The following is a 23,150-nucleotide window of genomic DNA, read 5'->3' as shown; positions in this document are numbered from 1 at the left end:
GCATCTCCTGTACACATATCCCCAAAGCTGGGCATTTAGTGCCAGCTGCTGCCAGGATGTCAGAGACATACAGCTCTCCATGACCAACCAGGCTGCTGACTGTTTCATACAAGCACCAAAGATTCATTCCCTGGCACTTCTGATCACCCCACCTGCGACTCCAGCTGAGAACCCAGAGGGAAACAGTAAGTGATCAGTCCTGGAATAAATTAAACAATAAACCCCACTGAAGCAACAATACCAAGTAAGCACACTAATAAGTGTTGGGCAGGTATTTCACATACTGCTACAGCTCAAGAGAAGTTTGTCTCAGCTGTAGTAGCAGAGATCTGAGGATCCCCAGAAGCAACCAGGTAGTAAAGAACTGTATTTGACCTCTATATATTGATCCCCCTTTCAGGATATCTATTATCTTCATAGCCTTTTATAAAGCAATGCTGGTTTTCATATAAAATTAGAAAATGTGAGGATTTATGCTTTAGAATACTAATGACTTCAGCTGTCATTGAAACATAACAAAAGGAAAATGGTAACATTTCAAGCTATGCTGCTCTCTATGTTAAAATAATTCATTGCTTACACAGGAAGGAATCTAAAATGTCATGTTTAAGTTTCACACCTGGGTGTTAGTTTCTCCCCAGTTTTGACAGCAGAGTGACACTGCTCAGCTCTGACAGACGCCCAAACTTACTCCTGGCTTGCACAGTCTGGCAGGGTTTTGCCATTTTGCATGGGTAACATGGCAGATTTTGTTTTCCATGAGAACTGGAAACCCTGCAGAGGTATCTGTACTGTGGAAGCCTTCATACAAACACATTCAGCTGGCTTGGCAGTCCCAGGAGTGGGGGTGAGCACAAACTTCCAGCTCCTCTTGCCTTGTGTTTCTCTTTCCAAAGATCCACCAAGTGTTACCTCAAATTTTGTCATGGCCACTGAAGACATTTTACTTCACAGCATCCTTGTTGAAAAGGAGGGAAAACCAGACACTCCTCTTTAAAGCCCTGTTTGTGCACAGCACTGGTTTCAGTTCCTCTCTGCCCATGTAAGCACAAGCCTGCTATGTGCCTCCCTGCACCCAGGGCAATGGAGTGGTGCACATTTGTGCTCTGATGACCTGTAAACAAACTCACCAGGTGGTAAAGGTGCCTAACCGAAACCACAAGAAATCCAAACCGAAACCCATGGGACAACTCCTATGTTTCTATGAGGAACCTGCTGAATCACTGACTTGTCATTTGCTTATGGACTTGGCTGAACTGTGACCATAAAGGATTTGTCTACAGTCAAAACAACTTGAAAAAAAAACCAGGAACAGACCCCACTCCTCTTGACTCTTGGGTTTTGATTTTAACCACTAGACCTTAAATACAAATACACGGTATTATGCAAAGCAGAACTGTAGTATTTCAGCCTATATTTAAATTGAGTTTTCATAATATCTAACAAAATGGTAGCAGCAGTATGTTTTATTTATTGGAATTGACTCAATTTTTTCAATCTGAAATTAGAAGAAACTACTGCCATATTGATAATGATTTTCACTTACCCAAGAAACCTTTTCAAACACAGATATGCTCTGTGCAGTAAGACAAAACTGAGCTTTAAGCACACTTCAATATTTAATGTACCTTTTCTGTTACACTAGAAATTATGTATTTGTAGTGATCAGCAAACAACACTGTGACAAAACCTCTAGATGAAGCCCAGGGTATTTTTATATGCTTAACACAGAAGCTGCTCTGCCATGCATGAAGAGCCAGATCTTGCTCTAAGCCTCTTGAGGGCACAGATGCTTTTGACAGTAAATCTAATAACAGGATGCAAGGCAAGAGTCACTAATCAGCGGAGGGTTGAATCTCTTGGATCTGAACTTCATTGGCTCCATGGCACTCTTTTCTGACAATGCCAAATACAGGGTTCTGGGTGGAAACCAGTGCACACCTCAGAGAAGCACAAAGGCTTTGCAGTCCCCAGCGGCAGCAGTGCCCATAAGGCAACTGTGCAGCCCAGAAGTCATGGAAAATTCCTTACCTCTAACTCTCAAGTAAACATCTCCAAGTGCACAGCGAAGCTTTCAGCACTAAAACCTCTAACCTGGAACTGTAGCAGCTCCTATTCTCCCACCCTGCATGCAAAAAGGATCTGTAAAGACAGGATTTGTTGTTGCTTCAACAACTGGCAGTATTTTATGTTCAGCTTGATTGTGAGCCTACACTTCAGGTTGTTTTTAGGGCTGTGTTTCTACTTGTTTTAAAAAGAAAAGTGTTGTCAAATATCATCAGCTTTAACTCTTCCCAAAGCAGGCTTATTAGTGCTCTCATTGGTAAATTTCAGATATTTTTAGCTCCCTGCTGCTACACTGTGTTTGCCTTCAACCTAACAAAGATTTGGGCTGTTTGGATATGCCTCAGAGGCCGGCAAAACAGAGCTTCGTGTTGGAAAGATTTCTTCTGCTGAATAAAATGCATGGCTTGAGGTAACACTGAGGTCACATTTTGCATGTTGAGAGAAGCAATTCAGACGGATTCTGCATTTCAAGAAAACTTCACTTTGTCTACTTTAATAGTTGGCATAACATTCCTTTGCACTGAAATAATATTTTAAAGATGACTACAAAGTCACCTGTTCTTCTGTGTGAATTTTTTATGGTTTCCCTGACACAAGAGAATCTTTTTTTGTGCTTAACAAGTGGCCTTCACAATTTACCTCTCTCAGATATAGCCCACTGGGACTCATAATCCCACACTGGAAATATCCCTGCATTTCCATGGAAACAAAACTACTGTGCCAAAATACAGGCTTAGTTCTTCAATGAAGACTTCTGAACAGAGAAGAAATAGTTGCATGTGCTCCATGTTTAAACATGATTTGCTAGCATCTAGAAATAAAATTACTTAGAGGTATAGTAGCCATTTATACACTCTAGCTGAGGATTATTCAGGTGTACCAGTGTCCAGTCAAATCCAGATTCTTATTTCTCTCCATATTCACCTGAAAGTAGGCCTCAAAAGCTACAAGTTTGTTTAGCTGAGTACACCTGGGTTTACATGTAGCACAAGTGCCCATGCTGTCAATAAGCCACATACATAACTTTTTCTGTAGTGTGCTAAAATAAGGCATTCACAAAACAGTAACTTTGTGATCACATATGTGATCTCAGAGCTAAAGCCTTCTGTACTCTGAGCTTTGGTTCCTCCTACAGAGTAAGCTGTTTGCGTCTTGACAAGGGTATTTGCAACTTAACAGTACTTCTGTTGTGATATTAAGATTACTAGATAAGGGGGTCTGTTAAGAGTCTGGCAAAGAGAAGAACTGCCCATTGGTATACTAACTGCCTCCTCACCCAGCTTGGTCTTAGTCTCGTGTTTTTAAGAGCAATAAAAAAAAAATCAACTTTCCTTACACTGGGAAGATGTGTTCTTTCAGCAACTTCTGTCTAACATTGATTCTTCAAGTCAGCAGATCAGCAGTTTGTCAGTTGGTTATTTACTGGGACAGAGCAAGAAACAAGTGCTGTCCCCACTCCTCATTCCCAGTGCCTGCATGCGAGATCCCACTGATCCAGACCTCGGTTTGCTCATTACACAGCTTTAAAAGGTCAAACTGCAAAGAGCAGCAACACAAGGAGAGCAGGGACAGTAGCCACTTGAGCACTGCACTGGTATTTGAAAAAGTATCCAGCTCAAAGCATACTAGGGACAATTTAGCCTCTCCATCTGCCTTTAGCTTTAAAACACTAATGGCTAAACCAGCCTTTGAAATCTGCAAGATTCTGCACCTGTTAAACTGGAAACATGCAAACAGGAAAACGCAGACAGCAGATGTGCAGCCATTAGGGCATCTCTCATTTTACCCTAGGACAGTTTGAAAGCTGCTATGGTCACATCTACCAGTTCCTTTCTCCAGCCACCATACTACTTCTGGATGACACAAAGAACTCTATTATCCAGAGAACTGGGAAAGAAGCAAAACTGCTTAGTATCACCCCAAAAGAGCCACATAGCCAGTAGTCTTTATTCATGATGAAACCGAAGACAAACCTTTAACCTAAGCAGGAGACCCTTTTTAGAACATGGGCATTGGAGTCCAGTACCAATAAACAGACAGTAACAGTATCTGAACAGAGAACAAATATTCCTTTGTAGTTGCTTACAGTACAAGCTCAGAAGCTTTTTTAAGTATTCAGTTCCATCTTTCATGTACAAAACTCCCACACTTATACTTTGTTTTTCATCTGTGCAACTCAGAACTTTTTTTTACAAGGTACAAATTCATTAGTCCCATTTCTCAGTTATGGAAACCGAAAAACAGAAAACTGATGCAACTCAGACACAGTAGAAATACCAGATTGACCGAAGACCCAGTTCTCAATACAGCAACAACCTTTTCTCCCAGGATCACAGGCAGCAACAAGCCAGTCCTACCTTCTGTTTGAGTGTATCTTTCCCAGTCAACAGGTATAGAAAAACATTTCAAAAATAAGATGTATAAAAAATTTCTCCCTCCTCCAAACAGCAAGAATGGCTTAGACACAAATGCCTGCTTGAGGAAGGGGCAAAGCATGTTTACATATGTTGTACTTCAAGGTAAATTGAGAAAAACTAAAGCTGTCTTTCGCATGTTTTTTCCCATGTGATGAGAAAGGAAATGCTACAGCTGAAAGCACAAGCAATTCTGAAATTAAATCCTTGCAATGCACCAAATCTTGGCAGTAAGTTGGCAATGTTTGCAGGACACAAACTATACTCCAATCAGTTCTATTAATCTTATTTGCACACAATAAAAACAGTACTTTTCAAGCCTTATTTCCCCTTGTTTTTTATCAGATCATCTTTCAGCAGCCAATTATAATTATATTCCTGATTTCTGGAGAATATTTAAGTTACAGGAAAAGCGCTCCAAATGAAAGCATCCTGCCTACTGATACGACATCTTACCTACCTCAGAGACAGAACATAAAGCTTTCAACAAGGCCATAACTTTTGGAGAAGGATTTTAATTACAGAGGAATCTTTTCAAGCATAATTGAGTTTGTAGTTCTTACTAATGCCCTCTCCATCTGCCAGTGGCCCAGTATGAAATTAAAGCCAGTTTGAGAACCTTGCTGCTTTATCCCTGCTCCTGTCAAGGGACATCTATCCATCACCTCATTGTGTAACCTGTCCCATTTAAGACCTCATAATGCCAAGGCCTTCTGCATTTCTTGGATCCAGACCTACTAATGACAAGTGTAGATCACACTGAGAAGGAAGCAGCCAGATAAAATGCTGTGTGAAACCAATCTCTCTCTTCTGCATTTCTAACGGGCCACAGCAACTCCTGGTCTCAGGAGAGAGTTGCTGTGAAGACTCTCTGCTGATGTATCTGTATCTTTCTTCCTGCAGTGTGCAGTAAACACAGAAAGCTGTGAATATTCTGGATTACTTGCAACATTTTCCTTCACCAAAGCATGGGCAGTTTTGATACTACTAGTAAAACAGGCAGGCTGACCAAAATTGTTACTGACCCCTGGTCTCCTAGCCATCTAGGATGAATAAGCAGAGATGAATCATCCAGATAATAAAAGAAACTACTATTTAGCAAACAAAAATGCACTACAAAACAACCTTCAAATCTCTCTAGCTTAAGAATTTAAACGAGAATTTTTCAAGTTCTCATTTCTGCTCTGACAGCAAATGCAGCCCTTCCCAGGTATCTGCAGATCCTGGAGTAATGCTGGATCTTCCCAAGGAGCCAGGGAACCCTGGGGAATCGGCATGGGCAGGCAGCAAGGTCAGAGGCAGTGAAGGAAGGGCTGCTGGGGTGAGGTCTGTGTAACATCACAGAAACTTGTCTTAACCTCTGCTCACTGAAATAGCTGATGACTCCTGCTTGCGTCAAACCCTCCAGATTTTAAGCACCAACCATGCACACAAACCACAGTCATAGCCTGCAGTTCTTCTGCTTGTTCGACTTTCCTCCCAATTAACACCTAGCTTAAAAGAAACATGCTTTTATGTAGTAAATGTGATTCACTAACAAAAGAAAGATGAATAGACTGAGTCCAAAGGGGACAGTCAGCTTCATATGCAACAGAGCCTCTGGTATTAGTGTACCCAGTGCATAGACCTAGGGAGACTCAGGAGTTTCCATGTATTTTTGAGATCTTACTTACACCAGTTAGGAGTGTGCACAGTGATCCTTGATGGGAAAACAAGGCATCTAAAACCTGTGAGAGTTATTTTAACCTACTTTCGTTTTATTTTGAGCTCCCAGCAGTCAAATCAAGTCTAGCTGTAATTGCAGTGGCTACATATTCAGCAATTTATTGTCCATAATTTTTCAGAAGAGAATACTAAAGCCTTCTGCACCTTTTCTTCAAGACAAAAAGACTTTGCCTGCACAACCCACCCCTTAACAGTATTTCTCAACCCTATGCAAGGAAAGAGACAAACACAAAGAGAGAACATACAAGTTATTAACAAGAATTCAAAATTTAACCTAATTTTGACTCACTATGACAATACTACATTAGACAGCCTTGATGTTTCTCAATTCTGAGTAAAGTGGTTCTTTAACTTAATAAGGCTAAGAAATACTACCCTATAAAACAATGCATGAATTCATATTTTATGTTCAATGTAACATGATGATACTAAAATTGCTGTCAGTTGGCAATCTGACATTTCCAGTCATGACTGTAGTAGAACACACGATCACTGCAACATGTATAGTACCTGCTACAATATACTTCAAAATGGAAAGGTCACTTAAAAAGGTCTACAAAAATCAGACTGGACAGAAAAAAGTGCTATTTTAAGTAGGTTTGTGTCCTCAAACTGATAAAGTACAAGAGAAAATTGTCTCAGCTTCTGAAGTTCAAAGTAAGTCAAGTGATTCTGACTTCTCTGGTACTGAACCACCTTTAAGCAAGACTTTTAGTGTTACCAGTTGCCACTGATTTGGGAAGAAGAAAGAGAAGAGTGACAATGTGTTTTCTTTCATTGACACCACAGCCTCCTCTTCAGAAGACAGATAATTCAAGGTATTCTAAAATAATCATTCTTCTTCTGAGATGTCAAAGTGTAGACTGTCAGCTATGGGATGAATGTCAGTTTATTACTGATGTGAATGTTCATGACAGAGAGTGAGGAAAGGATGTGACGTACAGTTTTTGGCAGGGTCAATGGCTCTGACTGCCTTCAGTCATTGAATATGAAGATTGTACTTGGGATATTTTTAAACAATTTTACAGAAAAGCGACAGCAATATCTGAAAGTACAATTGCAGAAAACTAGACATGAAGCTGATGACATTGAAGCTGCTTTCCTCTTTTTTGGTCAATTTACATGTCTTGAATGATGTCCAGAAAGCTCATGCTCAGCATGCACCATCTGGTATGCAGATACCATTTCCAGATGTTAAATTAAAGATAAACTAGCTTTTACATGTTTGTCTGTTTTTTCTTTTTTATTTGGGACAGTAGCATGTCCATGTGAAAGAATGTGTAAGTGAAAGCATGCCCAGGCAGAAAACACGACAGGACACAACAGGGTCTAACGAATGTACTACAAACTACTAATGTAATACTTCATTTGTCCCACTTCTTCATTATAATTTCTAATTACTATTATATATCTATAACTATTATCATATTCTAACACTACATGCTTTAAACTCCCTACATTGAATAATTAATTTTTCTTGTGCGTGACAGCTACATATAGCAAAAATTGGTCAGATAATAAAACCCCATGTGGAGAAGAAAGTATGACTGAGACACAAGAAGACAAACAGGTAATTTTCTAGGTTAATTTCCCTGTTGAGTGAAAAAAGGGGAAGTAGTACTTACCAGACATAATGCTTTTCATCTGCAAAAGTTTTTCCAATCTAATTACATTCTCATAACTCACTGTAAATGATCTGCAACTATTATCTCTGTTGTACCACAGAATTCACAGGACAGCAGCTTAGTCCAGAATAGTCCGTATTTCTAGTTTCCTGCTTGAACCACATCCCATTTCTTTTCCTACACCATACCCCATCACACAACTTCCCTGAATGTATGGTGAACACTACTTTCCCTGCTTTACTGTAGCACTGTGATATTCCAGCCTTGGAAGCCCCAGGTTTCCCTGTCCCTTGGCACTGCTTTAGGATGCTTGAAACATTTGCATTTTTTCCTCTCATGAAACCAAGCATCATTTTGTGGATAACAACACATTTGCTCTGTGTTTACAGGAACAAGCAACACTTGAGTAAAATGAGCAGTCAGAGAAGTGAGGATAGCACTGAAGCTCTCCTTCTGTCAGGATGAAAGTTAGCAACATGCTTCAAGCTCCACGCCAGCCCTGCTGGGATTGCCCAAGTCCTTGGAAAACACCCCACAGTTTGCAAAAGGCACAGAAGTTGTTTTTCCACTATGGAAGTGAAACCCACAACTTTTTTCTTTTTTTTTTTTTTTTTTTTTTTCATCTGTTCTTGAACAACTGTTTATGCTCCTTAAAGGCACTGCCACAAGGCTGTCACAGCTGGGAAACACGAACACCGAAAGCACACGCCTGCAGTCAGCTCCAGCACAGATTAACAACGATACACTTCATGACTTAAAAGGTGGCAGGAACTTTAAACAGATGTATAAATAAGGTGTTGAACAACCAACCAGACCTTATATATAACTACTGCCTCATGGATAGCTGTGTGAAAGAACAAAAGTAAGTGATCTAAATATAAACTGCAATTAACAGCCACAGCCTCCAAAACTACTCATTGCTGCACTGTGATGAACCATAAGCAAAGGGAAACCTTCCTGCCCTTTGCTTAACCACTGACCCCAGCTCCTGTGACTCCCACACTGCCCCTATCCACATTACACATCTCTCATTTCTTCTCAGTACACACAGTAATTAGATGACCATAGCTGACATACTGTAACCTATTATTAGGTGACCCTGACATTCTACCTCACATTTTCTCAGTTTATATTCACAATTCTAAATTGAAGTATCAAGGTGATACGAGCTTTTTATGCACAACCTTGGAAGTGCTAATGACAAAGAAGGTAGGATAGTATGTGACATCCTCAGCTACAGCCTGTGCAATGCTACAACCTAGGAAAGTGAAAGCTGGCTTTTTATCCTTCCCTTCCTCAAAATGCATACCATAATGCAAGTTTAATTATGCAGAAAACGGTAACTTTAACCTCCCTTAATCAAAAGTCTTAGAAAATCTGCCAAGTATTTAAAAGAAGAAGTCATGCAAAAAATTTTATGAAACTAAAAGGTCTTATGCAACCTCCCAAAGCTTATCTGCCATAAAGAATGAGCAAAACTTTCTAAATTAACTTGTTCAGATGACAGTAGACACTCCCCCTGCCTTGCCTCTCCTCAAAATCAGTCACTGACATCGCCAACTGAGGAGTGGGAAAGAGGATTACCCTCCAGGGACACAGGAGAACCTGCCAGATAAAGACGTAGCCCACCATGTGCGCATAGAAGAAATCACCTCTTTATTCAAAGCCAAGCTTACAGCAGGGATACTATCAAAATATAGCGGAATATAAGAAACAATTTGACTTATTAAGCTTTGGTTTCCTTGACATCCACAATCACTTGAAACTACACTACAGCAATGTGATTTGACCAAATTTGCAGGTAACAAATTTAAGGGAAATGCCTAAACCAAAAGTGCAATGAATAGTGAACAATGTATTTGCTAACAGAAGCAGCACCCGCTAACTGGAGTGGCTCCAGCAGTAACTGGTTTTGCTCAATGAGAGGAAATATTCCAAGCTAAGACTATGACCAAAAAAAAAAAATAAAAATAGAGATACTCACCAGCAAGCGTATAATCCATATCAAAACCAAAACACTTTATCTTCTCCATGGCTAAACTCCTGTTTACAAAGACCCTGTAAAGAGAGAAGAAATAAAGCCGTCTGTATAACCATTTTCAAAATAATCATGTTTTAGAAAAAAACTGTCAGGCTGCCTAGCTCTCTTAGGACAAAATCAGTAAACATACCCCAAAACAGAGGCATGTTTCATTTTTTGCCATGAGTTCTCCTGAAGTAAAGCCATGAGTTTGCAGAGTTATCCTAATTATTGGTATGCTGTCTAAAGACATCCACGCATGCATGCACACACACACGGCTTTGCATGTGACCTGCAGAAATTCCTAAGAATAGAAGTGCAAAATCTCCTGAAGCAGAATTCAGAGCTCAAGAGGAAACTGGAAGCAGAAGATGGGAAGCTTGATTAAAACAAATTATTACAAAGAAATAACAAGGGAAGGGAAAGAAAATAACATTTCTGTGAATAAACTCACAGCATTTGAACCCTCTTTGGAACTATATCTAGAAATTCAAAGCAAACCTAAACAGATCCATTTCCACATTTATGCCAGTAGTGTTGAAAAAATTTATTAAAGCTCTAAAAAACAGTGACTGAGGTAAAATTTCATCCACCAGAATATGCTATTTCTCCCTGGTAATTTTTTTCTTTTTATTTAAAACTCCCCTGCAACTTCCAGACAAAACTGTTATTTTTAAAATTCCACTTTTACTATTAATGCTTATTGCAATGAGAATCTAAGCTGAATACTTCCAGGCCTTTTTTGATAATAACATCTTAATACACCATATTCAATTTATTTGAAGTAAATAACATGGTAAAGAAATAGGTCAGAGAATGCAACAAAAGCTTTTCTAGCTTCCTGTTCCAACCACTACAGTAACTAAGCTGCTTATGTTTCCCCAGAACTTTAAACCATATAGCAGATCTGTAATTCAACAAAGCTTCTCCCCACTGTCTGTCTCAACTTTAAGAATGAGAGTCAGAACTTGGCTGCAGGATGGAAGCTGAGCTTCTCAGCACCAATCTCAAGCAGAAATCCCACATACTGCTTGAGCTTTGGTGCCGGGACAAAATTCTCCCGTATGAGAAAAGTCCCTCAGCCTTCACCTGCAACTGATTTCAATACAGGAAAAGCCTCAAAATATTTAATAAGTACATTGCCCTCTGCAGAGTAATTATCCTCTTAAAAACTGAGAGCAGCAGCAGTGCCGTCCGTAGGGCAGCAGCACAGCAATGGAGACAGCAAGTGCAAAAAACAGGCACTCGTACGTTCTGAAAAGCTGAAAGAAGCCACTGGGAGATTCTCCTCTGCACGCACGTTCTGGGCAGGTGGCCGACATAGCACCCCCTGAGCTGCCCCTGACAATCTGCTGAGGCTCCAGTTTTAACAGCAAACCGCTAAGATCAAGCTATCACAATTGTGTGCAAAGTCGTCTTACCTCATCTCTCACCAATGTGCTCCTTGCTTAGTTTGCAGCAGTCTGATTCATCTACTTGTCTGAATCATGTTACACAATTCCTTTAAAGCTTCCCTAGTACCGGTGCAATTTTGCTTGGATCTGATTTGACTTCAGAAGATCATTATGTCTGAACCAAGCCTTAAAGTACTGTATATCTTCTTGGACAGTGCTCTAGAAAACACATCTGTGGCTAATTTAACCAGTCACTGGATATCGTTGTTGTTCCACACAAATCCTCTTGGAATACAGTTTCTCTGGCAATAGTATACTTTCCCCCCTAACCTTGCACACTCTCCTGGGGAGTCACAGTTTCCTGGCAAAGTGCCTGCTTTGACAATGGGGCTTGTCACTGAGAGGCTTTGGAGGTTATAGATGACGCCCTTTTCTGATAGTTTTATGTATAACCTAAACAAGACAAAGTGATGGGAAAAAAACTGGAAAATGGTAAAGAAATGCCTTCTGGAAATATGAGATGGGCTCGTAAATCACTTAAATTCACTCCTGAAATATCTGGCTTTTGAGTAGGCTGAGCAATTTACCCAAACCTGCAGTTTGAATCTACGTTTGTCTTTTAACACAGAGATAGCTCTGATTTTCAAGAGGCAAACATGAAATGCTATTTGGTACTAAACACAGCCTCATACTTAGTATAATGAAGATTATAACATTCTGTCACTGCTGATGCCAGGAAGCAATATTTATTAGCTAATTCAAGCACAGGATTTCTGTGTTTGTTTCTGCAGTTTGTTTCTGAAAGTAGAAAGCTTTAAAAAGGAATAACATACCTCTGCGAGACACTAGCGACATTTTTTGTCCAAACTGTGAAGTCCAGTTTTGTTCTTGCCTTTATGCTTAGCCCCTGAAGCATAGCTTATTCATCCTTCTGAACAGGACAGGAATAGGAAAAGAAATTTAAAGAAGCTCAGACGAGCTTTTCAGAATTGCAACACTCGGGAACAGTTTCCCAAATGAGGACAAAAAACAAGCACTAAAATGGAGCTGAATGCGCTTATAAGAAGGGTAATACGACAGTGCCTGTGAAAGGCAAAAAACAAGAAAGCTGTGACCCAAGAGAACTCTTCCAGTCCAGCCTGCCAATGTTTAGATGATGACGACACCAAACTGACCAAACACAGTGGAAAGATCTCTAAGCCTCAGACATATTTTCATCACTTGTTTTTAGAGTATTTACAAACTGAACCCCGTGACTGAAAAAAAAAACAACCCGCCCAGAACAAGTTGATGCAGAAGATCTGGGAAAGTTTACTAATGGCAATGAAACAAACAACATCTACTAGTACATTTTTTTTCCAAAATAAATTCTATTATTAAAACATAAAAATTACTACACCAGCCCCCTCCTGGTAACAGCTGGCGAAGATCTCTCTCCATCAACACGTAAATAATGCCTATGACCCAGAAGTCAAACGTGACAGGGTCTAATCATGGCCCTAGAGTGCACAGGACCTGGCAGATTTCAAGGCATCTTACTGATTTGATGTGGTAAATACTTCACCCACCAGTGCTGGAGTGCAAAAAGAGCAAATATTTTTAAAAGCTAAAGATGGCTATTACACAACATGTTCAGGACAGGAAATGAGAACACTTTAAGCAATTTAAACTTCAATACGCTTTGGCAGATTAAATGGCAGACTAAACAGTGGCCAAAAAAAATTGAACCAATTTCTTCTTCTCTTGTGAAGGCCCAGCCAGTTATCAGGTTATTTTGTAGGCACTCGGGACCTCAACTTTACATCCTGATGAATGAATATGTCTCCCATGCATGGGGCCAACCTAGATACAAGGGGTAAGTAGATACCTTAAAATACTTCCTCCCAGAAGCCGACCAGCTTAATTCAGGGGATTTATCCAAAGTAGCAAATATCTGCAGTATCCTAGATACTAAAGATAAAACTTGAGATTAAATCACCACAACAGTTTCTGGGAAGAGCCAGGTACTACTGAGAAGCTGCAGATTTAGCCCGTTTCAAAGTTGCGTTTAGATCCTAATTGAAGGTAGGCTCAGCCTGATTCCAAGAACCAGTCATACATGTTGGTTGGCTACAAAAATGCCACATCTCCACAGACCTGATATAGAAAATTACAAGTGTTGATTTTAAAGGCCATAAAGCAAAATTAACACTAAGACCCTAAGAACCCACAAACCACCTGAGAGAGAGGATTCTCTGGTTTCTAAAGGAAAGAATGAGATGACAAGTTTTTTACAGCTCAACTAGATAAACAAAAATCAAGGAGCTTCCACATTAGAAAGAGCTGAGATAAAGTCAGAGGAAAACTAAAACCACCCAATATTTTTATGCAAGGAAGTTTTAATCTAGAATATTTTTTTCCACTTGCCAGGTTCAGAAGAAATCAGACCTTCCCTTCTGATTTTGTTGTGGGTTATTTTGTTGGGGGGTTTTATGTTTGTTTTTTGTTTGAGTTTTTTGTTCAGTTTGCTAGTTTGTTTTGTTTTGTTTTCCCATTAAAAAATAAACCTTTTCACTAGTAGCACTGGAGTTAAAAATTTACCTGAACTAAAAATTGAAAAGCACTGAGCATTAAGACAAATTAAACTGCAGGCAAAGCATGAGAACACTCTCTCCATTCCTTGTGCTGAGAGGCAGAGATAGGTATTGCCTAAACACAACTCCCCAGCTCCATACCTCTCTGCAACCTGAGCATCTCCTTAAATAGGGCATTGCCTTTCTCTCGCCTTCATCTTTCCTTCCTCATGAAAAACCAAGCTATATATTTCTGCTTTGAGGAATATTCCTGTGAACCTCTCACAGTTTTGCAATCCTTATGCAGTGTGGCTGGAGCAGTCCAAGCTGTTGGTGCCTGGGGCCATATCCAGCTCCATGGGCTCACTAAGCCAGCACACAGCACAGCTGGGAGCAGGGAGGCAGCAGCCTGGACCTGGGGTGGCTTAGCCTGGCACAAATCCACATCTTTGGAAAAATGGACTTGAGGAGCTGTTTAAGAGAAACCACGAAACACATTACCTTCCTAAAACTTCTTCCTCAGAGAGTAAACCCTGCAGCTTGGCCACAGCAGAAGGCCCTTGGTTATGACCATATTTATCTTCTTTTTGAGCTCTACAAATTGTGCTGGATAAGAGGAAAATAGGTTGCATTGCAAGGAAGAAGGAACAGCTGAGTGTGCATAAAGGGAGTCACAGAGCCCTGATATCCTCAACACTGCAATTCATGGTCCTTTATATTGTTACAAGTGAACCAATATTGGTTTTGTTAACTGTTCTTGTCAATCAGTTCCAAAACAGAAACCTAAATCCCTACTCTTCTTAAGTAGATGTTCAGCTTGAGAAATATTTTTTATGCAGTTTGTGCAAAATCTCAAAAGAATTCTGTGCTCTGAATGAAATTTGCATGTATAATATTCCTGTCATACAACTGACAAAACAAACAAAATGCACAAAATTATACAACTAAGGAAAACCTTGGCATACAACTCGTCAGTGCAAGAAAATAAAAATGAACAATGTGAGGCAATGTTTCTGGGACAGAGCACCTTCATAATGCTTTTACAAATGTGTCTAGAAATACCTTACAGCAAGAAGCATTCTTTGTCAGGAGAGTGTGTTTCACTGGAAATTAAATAAATACAAAGAAACTTGCAACAGCGCTGAGTGAAACAGAAAATACAGTGGGAGCTGACTAAGCATGATCTACATGTGTGTTTAAAGTCTGTGGTGGACAGTTGGGCTTGAGCAAGCCACAAAATAGGGACAAACAAGCCAGAAGGCTCAGATTCCTGCTTATTCAAAGTTTAGGAACTTCTTCGGTTAATCTTTACTTTATAGAAAACTTCTTTTTTTCAGTAAGCAAGAATAGTTAAAAAGAAATAAGAAAACTAAATTGTTAGCTTTTAAAAGACTCCCATATCCAAGTTCCACACAGTCTCTACAAAAGACTAACAATGAAAAAGAAAAAAAACAACCCCACACTACTGTTATAAAAACTATAAAAACTTCTCAGTATTACTGCCTAGTCTCCAGACGTCATATGGTTGTAGACATCACACTACAGGACATTATAGTTCTGTTTACAGGTGTCTTCCTTCAATTGCTATGAACTCAGATAAATCCCTCACTGACCTTACTTATCTGGCACAAATTATGTCAGTAACCTTAAGAAGATACTAAGATGTATCAAAATGCTTTGTCTTTGGGTGCCGGATCCTCTCTCAGATAGGATAAGAAAAAAAACTGCTCTGAACTACTAAAACCAATGTAATAATTTTGCTGAGTCTTGCCTCTTCAGGAGGAAACAACCATTCCATATATTATTATTTATCCTATTATTCTGCGCTTTTTTTTTTTTTTTTTTTTTTTTTACGATTTTAGATTTCCAGAGTTCTATTTTAATCCATCTTCAACTGAAGAGGAATATTCTGACAGGTCAGTATATTTGCAGTCATATTTAGATACAGTGTTTAGGCTTGAGAAGACTTTAGGCAGATGAAACAGTATCAGATAGGGGAGACAGATGAAGGGCATCAAAATTTCCTTGCCATTTTTAGTATCATTTCTAACATAGTGCCCTGCAATTTCACAAAAACGATCCATCTTTTCACAATTACAGTGACATAAAACTGGGAAATTGGGTTATGACTAGAACTTAGAAGTCTGACGAGGCTGTATCGAGGAACACAACTATGAGCACTTCTCTGAAATCCAGGAGGAATCAAATGGAAGGAGATAGCCTTGGCAATTTGTTTCCATTGTTTGGGTTTTCTTCCCAGGCAACAGCAAAGTGCCAAGAAGTTCACATATGGATTCCATCCCAAAATAACACCCGTCTGCTCTGTGAAACTATTAAAGCTAGGGATGATGGGACATTTTCAATCTAATTTCTTTGTTATTAATTTGGCAAGTGTTCTCCTTTCTCATATGCTCACCCATTCCACCGCCTTAACATTCCCTCTCCCTCCTCTCTCCAGTGATCAAATCACCAAAGCAAACCAGAGACCCACATGCTGTCCCCCACTACACACATGCCACTGCACAACTGGGGCTGCCCAAAGACATCTGAGGACAGACCACAGCCACCTTTGCCTACAGAGCTACCACATTTAAAGTTACATGAAAATACACATCTCCTATCCAAACATGACTGATGAAAAGAGCATTTTCTGACTGATTTTTTTTTTCTCGATTGCCACCTCAATGAACTGATCATTTCAAAGAGACTTTACATCTTGCTACCCTACTAGTTTCAAGCCTCAGAGCCCAGTTCATGTATCATTTCCACCTGTTTGCAATCACTGATGGTTCAGTAGCAGTAAAGTGAAGAAACAAGATTAGTTGTGAAAAGCCCAGAGTTTTCACAAATTCAAACAATCTAAAATACATATTTAACCCTAGAAATAAAAACAGCCAACTCGTAATCCTTTTGCTTCACCATTATTAAAGTATATACCATTTTCCCCCCAAGTTCTCTGCATATATTAACAGCTTAATCAGCTTAACTCAGGTTACCACTGCAAGATGCTTTGAAAGCAAATGGAAGCACAAAGCTATGAAGCAACTTAATACACTGTGAGCAGCCAGCAGGAGAATTAGGATGAGGCATCATGATGCCACGTCCCCTGCACTAGTCAGTAAACAACAGAGCAAGAAAACAAAACTAAAACAACAGAAACCCCATGTTCAGCATGAAAAGTCTCAAGTTACCCTTATGAAAAATCGTCAAAACATCCCAAAGTCTCTATGTTTAACAAAAAGGCCATCTCAGCCTTACTGCCCTGTTAAGCCCAAACTACTGAATCAAAGTAAATGCAAATACCTGTTTCCTGGATCTTGATAACTGTCAGTAACAAGAGTGGATGGAACACCAACTTTTTCCATTATCTGCTTTAACTAGATGTGGTTGCTATTTAAACCCTAAAGAGCTATGTGAGATAATCCAGAGGCTGCATAGAAGTGCACACTCCAAGTTAAAAAATAGACACTAGGGCAATTTGGTGGCTCAGAGTCAACCTAGTTCTTGCCTAATTACAATCACGTTAAATGACAGTACTCCTCCAGAACAAGTGACTCAGTGATTATCCTCTACCCGGAAAAGTCAACAACCAGTGCATGAGGGAGGTGGCCTCACCACCCCACACAGTAAGGAAAAGCCACCTAACAGCCACACATCCATTTTATTTCTGAATTGAAATGTATGTTGCCAATAGCAGAGTAATGCAGTATTCTCTTACCAGTGACCTCTGCTAGAGAATGAATAACATCTAGCTTGTATATTAATGCATCTTTAGACCTCACCTCCAACAGGCGCCAACAACGTTGTGTAACAAGGCTTGTGGCCGACACTAACACGAGCTAAACGAAAGTTAAAGTCATCAGAAATTACCCTGACAATAAGATCCCACCATTTGTCCTCCCCTACAGATTTTCTGATTCTTGATGTTGCTTTTGCAGCACTTGAACACTGCAGCACAGCATACATGCTCCTATTTGCAAGCTTTGCTTGCTTCATCAATAACCTCAATACTCTAATTTCCTAAGCAGCTATAAGAATTGATCCAAACACGAAGCAAAACTTTTGGGAGGAAAACAGCTATGGGAGGAATTCAGCTATAATTATTTGATAATGAACATTTTTGCCTATGGCATTCAGACATGATCACACTCTGAGTCATTATGCATTACACCAGTTAAACCAGTCTCAACTGGGACTTCTGCCAACGATGTTATATATTGAACTGACATCCATCAAGTAGGATATCATAAAACACCAAAAAAGTCCACATTCCTACTATGAATGACTACAGTAAAATATTACTATTAGCGTGGTATCTTCCGAGATAATTTTTTTAGACAGATTTTTAAAAGTATCGTGTCCACAAGAACATTATTTTTATTTTTTATTTTGCTTGTATTGGAAACTTTTCCTCTTGTTTTGCTGCTTCAACATTTACAATACAAGAATACAAAATCTGGCATAGTTCATGAGAACCAGAAAGTTAAATTATTTGGTTTGGATATCTCCACTGATTTAAGCAAGCATGGAGTAAGCAAACAGTGAAACAAGATGTTAAAATTTCCCACTTCTCACAAGCATTGTTTAGAAAATCCCAATGAATGACTTGGAGCACAACAAGACTTCCAACATTGGAATTAAAAACTAGCCCCAGTTATGCTCATCTGTAAATCTGGCCCAGCTGCCAAGTTCCTCCAGCCTTCCAGATTGGGCCCGTAAAATCACCGTGACCAGATTTATGGGGAGTGGGGTGGAAAATGTTTTAAATGTAATGTTATTTTAATTGTCCTTCTTCCTAAGTCACTTTAGGTTCATATTTTAAAGGTTTTTTTCTTTAGCTACTAGAGTAAGAAGAATAAGAGACAGAAATAGAGAAAAAGACTTAAAGAAGAAGAATAGCAAAGGAAAAAAAGGAAGAGAAAGAAAAGAATCTTGACAATGAATGCTTTGTCTTTTAAATGTTTTATGAAACTGGCAGTGCTTTCAGAATATCCAAGAGTCAGAGCATATTTGAACCTCATTGAAACAAATTTACATCCTAGAATTGATGGCTGTGGCAAGCACACATATTCTACATCCAAAGAATTATTAAAATACTAAAATATATAACAGCAAACAACAAGGGGAAATCACTTCAGTCCTATTCTATCATAAAAGTCTGCACTTATCTCTTAAGTAACATCACATCTGTTAACACTAAGATCACAAAAAAAAAGCAGAAATAGAAATATGACAACACTGCTTCTGGAATGAGATTGTTTCAGATTCTTACCATACTGGATTATCAGAGTAACTCAGATGAAACTGGTACACCAAAGCCATTAATACCACAGATTTATACTACAGTCTTGGCATTGGGTTCTCTCAGTCTCTCTTTCTCTCATTCCCTCCTTCCATCTTTTTAAAATACAGTAATTTCAAAACAATAAAGTGCCTACCCTTAAAGTATTTCCAGTGTTGTGCTTTCCATGAAAATCTGAAAAGCTAGCAACATTTTTGTTCAATATGGTTTGAATAAGACATTTCTAGATTCTAAAAAGGGGTACTTAAACTGCATCACAGACTAATTTTGGAATACCAGATCTCCTAGTGAGAAACCCTCCTTTACATGAAAGCACTCTAATCTGCCATAAGGAAATTCTTTCTGAAAGTAAAGATTTCTTACATGAGTAAGGGTAAACACGATGAGGACTTCAATGTGTCATCTCTTAAGGACAAGTACTGCTTTCATTGGATTTTGTACAACACTTAGCAGACTGCCAGCATATAACTATAACAAATGTTGAGGAAATATTTAGGGGGAAATAAAAAAGGCCTTGCTCTGATTTAATTTCCGTTAGCCTAAATAAGGAGTAACACAACTAAATTCATAGATAAAACTGTCACACAATGGTAAACCTTCAACAAGGTGAAGATTTTTTGCCAAGGAATGGTATAAAATCTCTCCTTTTACATGCTGTATATAATGACATTGATTAGACATTTCCACATGAGAGAGACTTAATTAATGCCATCACTTAAGATGTGTGCCCAAACATATTTGCTGGAAATTGGAAAGCCTCAGAAATGCATCACAGCATCCATTACTTAGCCTTAGACAATGCCACTTGCACAACCTGGTCTGTCATATGACGCTAAGGCATTTTTTCTCTAATTAGATTACATTTGGAAAATCAAAAGATATCTAGCACTTAAAAAACACTTCCTCAGAAATACCACCATATATGAATCACAAATACAACATGGCATTTAAGCATGAGGTTGGGAAACGACTTTGTTTTGTTTCTATATCAGACACTCTCTTCTCAACTCCTGCTGAATCATGCTGCATGACTTCTCAAATTAAACAAATTAAACTTTGAAGGTACACCTTACCAGATGCTGTTGTTTCTCACTCTGTAACAGACCTGACATCTGATAAGGATACAGATTGCATCCATCTTCTATGCTTTGCACCTGGAACTTTGGGAGCTGTGGGCTAAACTCTTGGTCCAACCAAAACTGCAATATAACCTTGTGAAAACCAGCCAGTGTCTGTACTCTGATTGCCCAATTATAAAATGAGTGATAACACTTCTTTTATTCCTTACTCTTATCTTGTTTATTTAGACCATAATTGTTTTACAGCAAAGATTATTTTAGGCACACCTACTGCAGGAAAGGAGGCTGAGATGTGCCATAGTGCTTCCACATACTCCAGTGGTGCACACAATTAGCCATACTAGACAGAATTCTCAATTTCTGCTCCCATTTGACTTCTGCTTTATGCATGTTTGTGCATTCCAGCATCTCAGGCTATGCTCTGCCAGAGTGCACTGCAATAATTACTATAACATTTCTGCCACTGAGTATTTCTTGACTTGAAAGCATCTATCCCAAAATCTAACTCCGATGTCTGTGTTAAGACAGGACACCCTTGCTTGCTCCAGAACATGTATCTCAACTCAACTACATCTAAATTCTTGCCGACCTATACCATGAGATCTTATAAGTTCACTTCTAACACTTCTACAAGGAAGGTGAAAACGACTTTCCTAGTCTACCAACAAGCAAAAAACAAAGGGTTTATGCTTAGTTTCCTTCCCTCTGCCTCAGTACATGAGTGACTTACCGGTGGTAGGCTTCCCGGCGGTACTTTTTCAGAGTGTGCCCATCCATGTTTGCAGGGAGATCTGCTGCATTCTGTAGTCTGTCGCTCCATGAGGTTGTCATCTTCAAATGATGCTTTATTTCTGAAAGAAGCAGAAGATAAAAGCTTGCTTAAGTTCAGTGTTTGTTTCACCAGAAACTTGTCTGTTTCATGGTACAAAGAGATACAATGCCATGCAGAAAGTCTTGCAAAGTACCTGTTGGAATGATTTGAGTTTGCAGGTCAAGCCAGATGCTTTCCTCTGAGATGTGTGATGAGATAGGGTGTTAAAACGGAGAGCTAAGGAGGTTTTCCCACATGGCTGGTGGTGAACATGTATTTAGAAATAGAGATTTGATTTTCACTGCTGAAAAGGGGTATTTTTTTACCTTAGAGTTATTAATATTCACTAGCTATAGCTGATGGAACACCCACCCTTTGTACATTAAATAAATCAGGCAGGGCAAACCCTGCAAAACCCAATGGGACTGACCTTGCCCCTTTTACCACACAGTTAAAATAAAGAGCCTTGTCTCTGGCCATTTGATCTCTAAGCAAAGACAAAATCTCAAACAGATGCTACATTAGCAGAAACAATTGGAAGGGAAGTTGAAAGATGATCTTTTGTCCTCTGCAGGTCAGACACATCCAGACAGAGCAAGAACACACTGCAAACCTTGAACACTAGCAATGTGATGTTCACCAGCAGCTCCCCACAAATATCTGCACTGGTTGTCATTCAAACCACAGGACAGTCCTTCTTGTCATGAAGATCCTACATTGAGGAAACAGGGATACCTTTCCCAAATGTGTTATTAGTAAACTGAGGAAAACCTGTTCACCCCCTTCTCTGGACAGACACATGTCCTGCTGGCACCAGATGGGATGACAAAGCAACCCCACAGTGAGTCAGTTCTGTTCACCAGTCCAAGTCCTCATCCATCAAAACTACCTGACCAGAAGCAAAAAAAATTCATGTAGTTTTCCACTGGTCAGCAGGTTGAACCCAGCTCAACCTGCCACAATGCTATCATTAGAGCTGGTGAGAAGAACAGGGTGGGAGATGCATCCCACAGTCACAACAAATAAGGTACAAGATGAAGCCACATTCTTGCATAACCCATACAACTGCCAGACCACAGAGCATGGCTTGCTGGCTCTTCCTTAAAAGAAAGAAAACCACCCACATGCTACATGGGTAATGATACAGCAGCCATTTCTAGACACCTTTAAAATATGACGGCCATCATCTTACAGAATGGAAACTTGATGATTTCAGCAGAGTAGAGAGTAGAGTGAGTGTCCAAACCAGCATTAGAAATCACAGCGTTTTCAGTGGTCACATGCATGCTCACTCTCCTAGAGGAAATCTGTCTGATTTTTTAGTTTTAGATTTGATTAAAAAGAAACAGTTGTGATTGTCACAGCATTTGTTATTCTATTTACTTACGAGTTGCTGGTCATAAAAATCAAACAGACAGCAAACAGCTTGGCTATAAAAAATACGTTCCTCCCTCCTCCAGCATTCTTTGCTTGTCTCCCAGTTACTATACCCAAGGTTTACACACGCATCTTCTGCCACATCCTAAAGGTCACCAAATTTAGGCCCTGGCAGGCAGCCCAAGGGACCACATGCCAGAGATCAGAGCTTTCTGCCCTGAATTCCCTGCAAGAGCCCCAGGAGAGGAGGTCACCACAGTGAGAGGGCAACCAGCCATTCCAGCCAGCCACAACTTCCACAACAGGGCATGCAGGGAGAAGCAGCTTTTAAAATAGCCAAGGCTCCAGCCACCAAGGGCTTATAAGTAATTACCAGCTATTTAAACCATGCCCAAAGGCAGATGGAAGGCAGCACAGGGCACAGAACTAAACAGCCGGCAAGCATCAACCTGTTCCACTTCACAGTCTGGGCACTGCCTGCAGGAATGCTCCTTAACAGCAGCAAGGGCTGCAGCAGTCCTGATGGAGGAGAGGGGCCTCAGCAGTACCCCCACAAGAGTGTCAGGCTCCAGGTCAGCAGACAGACATGCAGCACAGTCAGGGATCTGGCATGACCCCAAGACTGCCAACTACAGAAAAGGCATGTGTCCCAAGAAGGTGGAAAAGCATCTGGCCTGTGCATATTTCACAGTGGTCCACCCTGGTCTTACCTGGAGTTATTGTAAAGCTACTAACCTAGAGCTACAGATTCAGATCCAAAAGACATATACATTTAAGGTCTATA

At 39.8% G+C, this 23,150-nt stretch overlaps 1 protein-coding gene across 9 annotated transcripts in view; it reads right to left on the bottom strand.

The window, feature by feature from the left end:
* NT5C2 (5'-nucleotidase, cytosolic II) overlaps positions 1 to 23,150 on the bottom strand; it is a 63,766-nt gene that overhangs the window by 20,642 nt on the left and 19,974 nt on the right. For 6 of the 9 annotated variants that reach the window (XM_071748359.1, XM_071748366.1, XM_071748367.1 and 3 more), the window contains exons 2-3: positions 20,909 to 21,029; positions 9,816 to 9,889 (exon numbers count right to left, since the gene is read on the bottom strand). In XM_071748359.1, the coding sequence (XP_071604460.1) occupies positions 9,816 to 9,889; positions 20,909 to 21,009 (175 nt within the window). In that variant the 5' untranslated portion in view covers positions 21,010 to 21,029. Of the gene's footprint in view, positions 1 to 9,815; positions 9,890 to 11,272; positions 11,296 to 17,100; positions 17,228 to 20,908; positions 21,030 to 21,143; positions 21,249 to 23,150 lie in introns of those variants that run through there. The other 3 variants (XM_071748361.1, XM_071748362.1, XM_071748365.1) reach the window with 3 other exon arrangements.

This window comes from Heliangelus exortis, chromosome 7, assembly GCF_036169615.1.
Source record: "Heliangelus exortis chromosome 7, bHelExo1.hap1, whole genome shotgun sequence".
Classification (NCBI taxonomy): domain Eukaryota; kingdom Metazoa; phylum Chordata; class Aves; order Apodiformes; family Trochilidae; genus Heliangelus; species Heliangelus exortis.
Note: the sequence above shows the minus strand (reverse complement) of the source record. Positions and strands in the feature narration are given on the sequence as shown.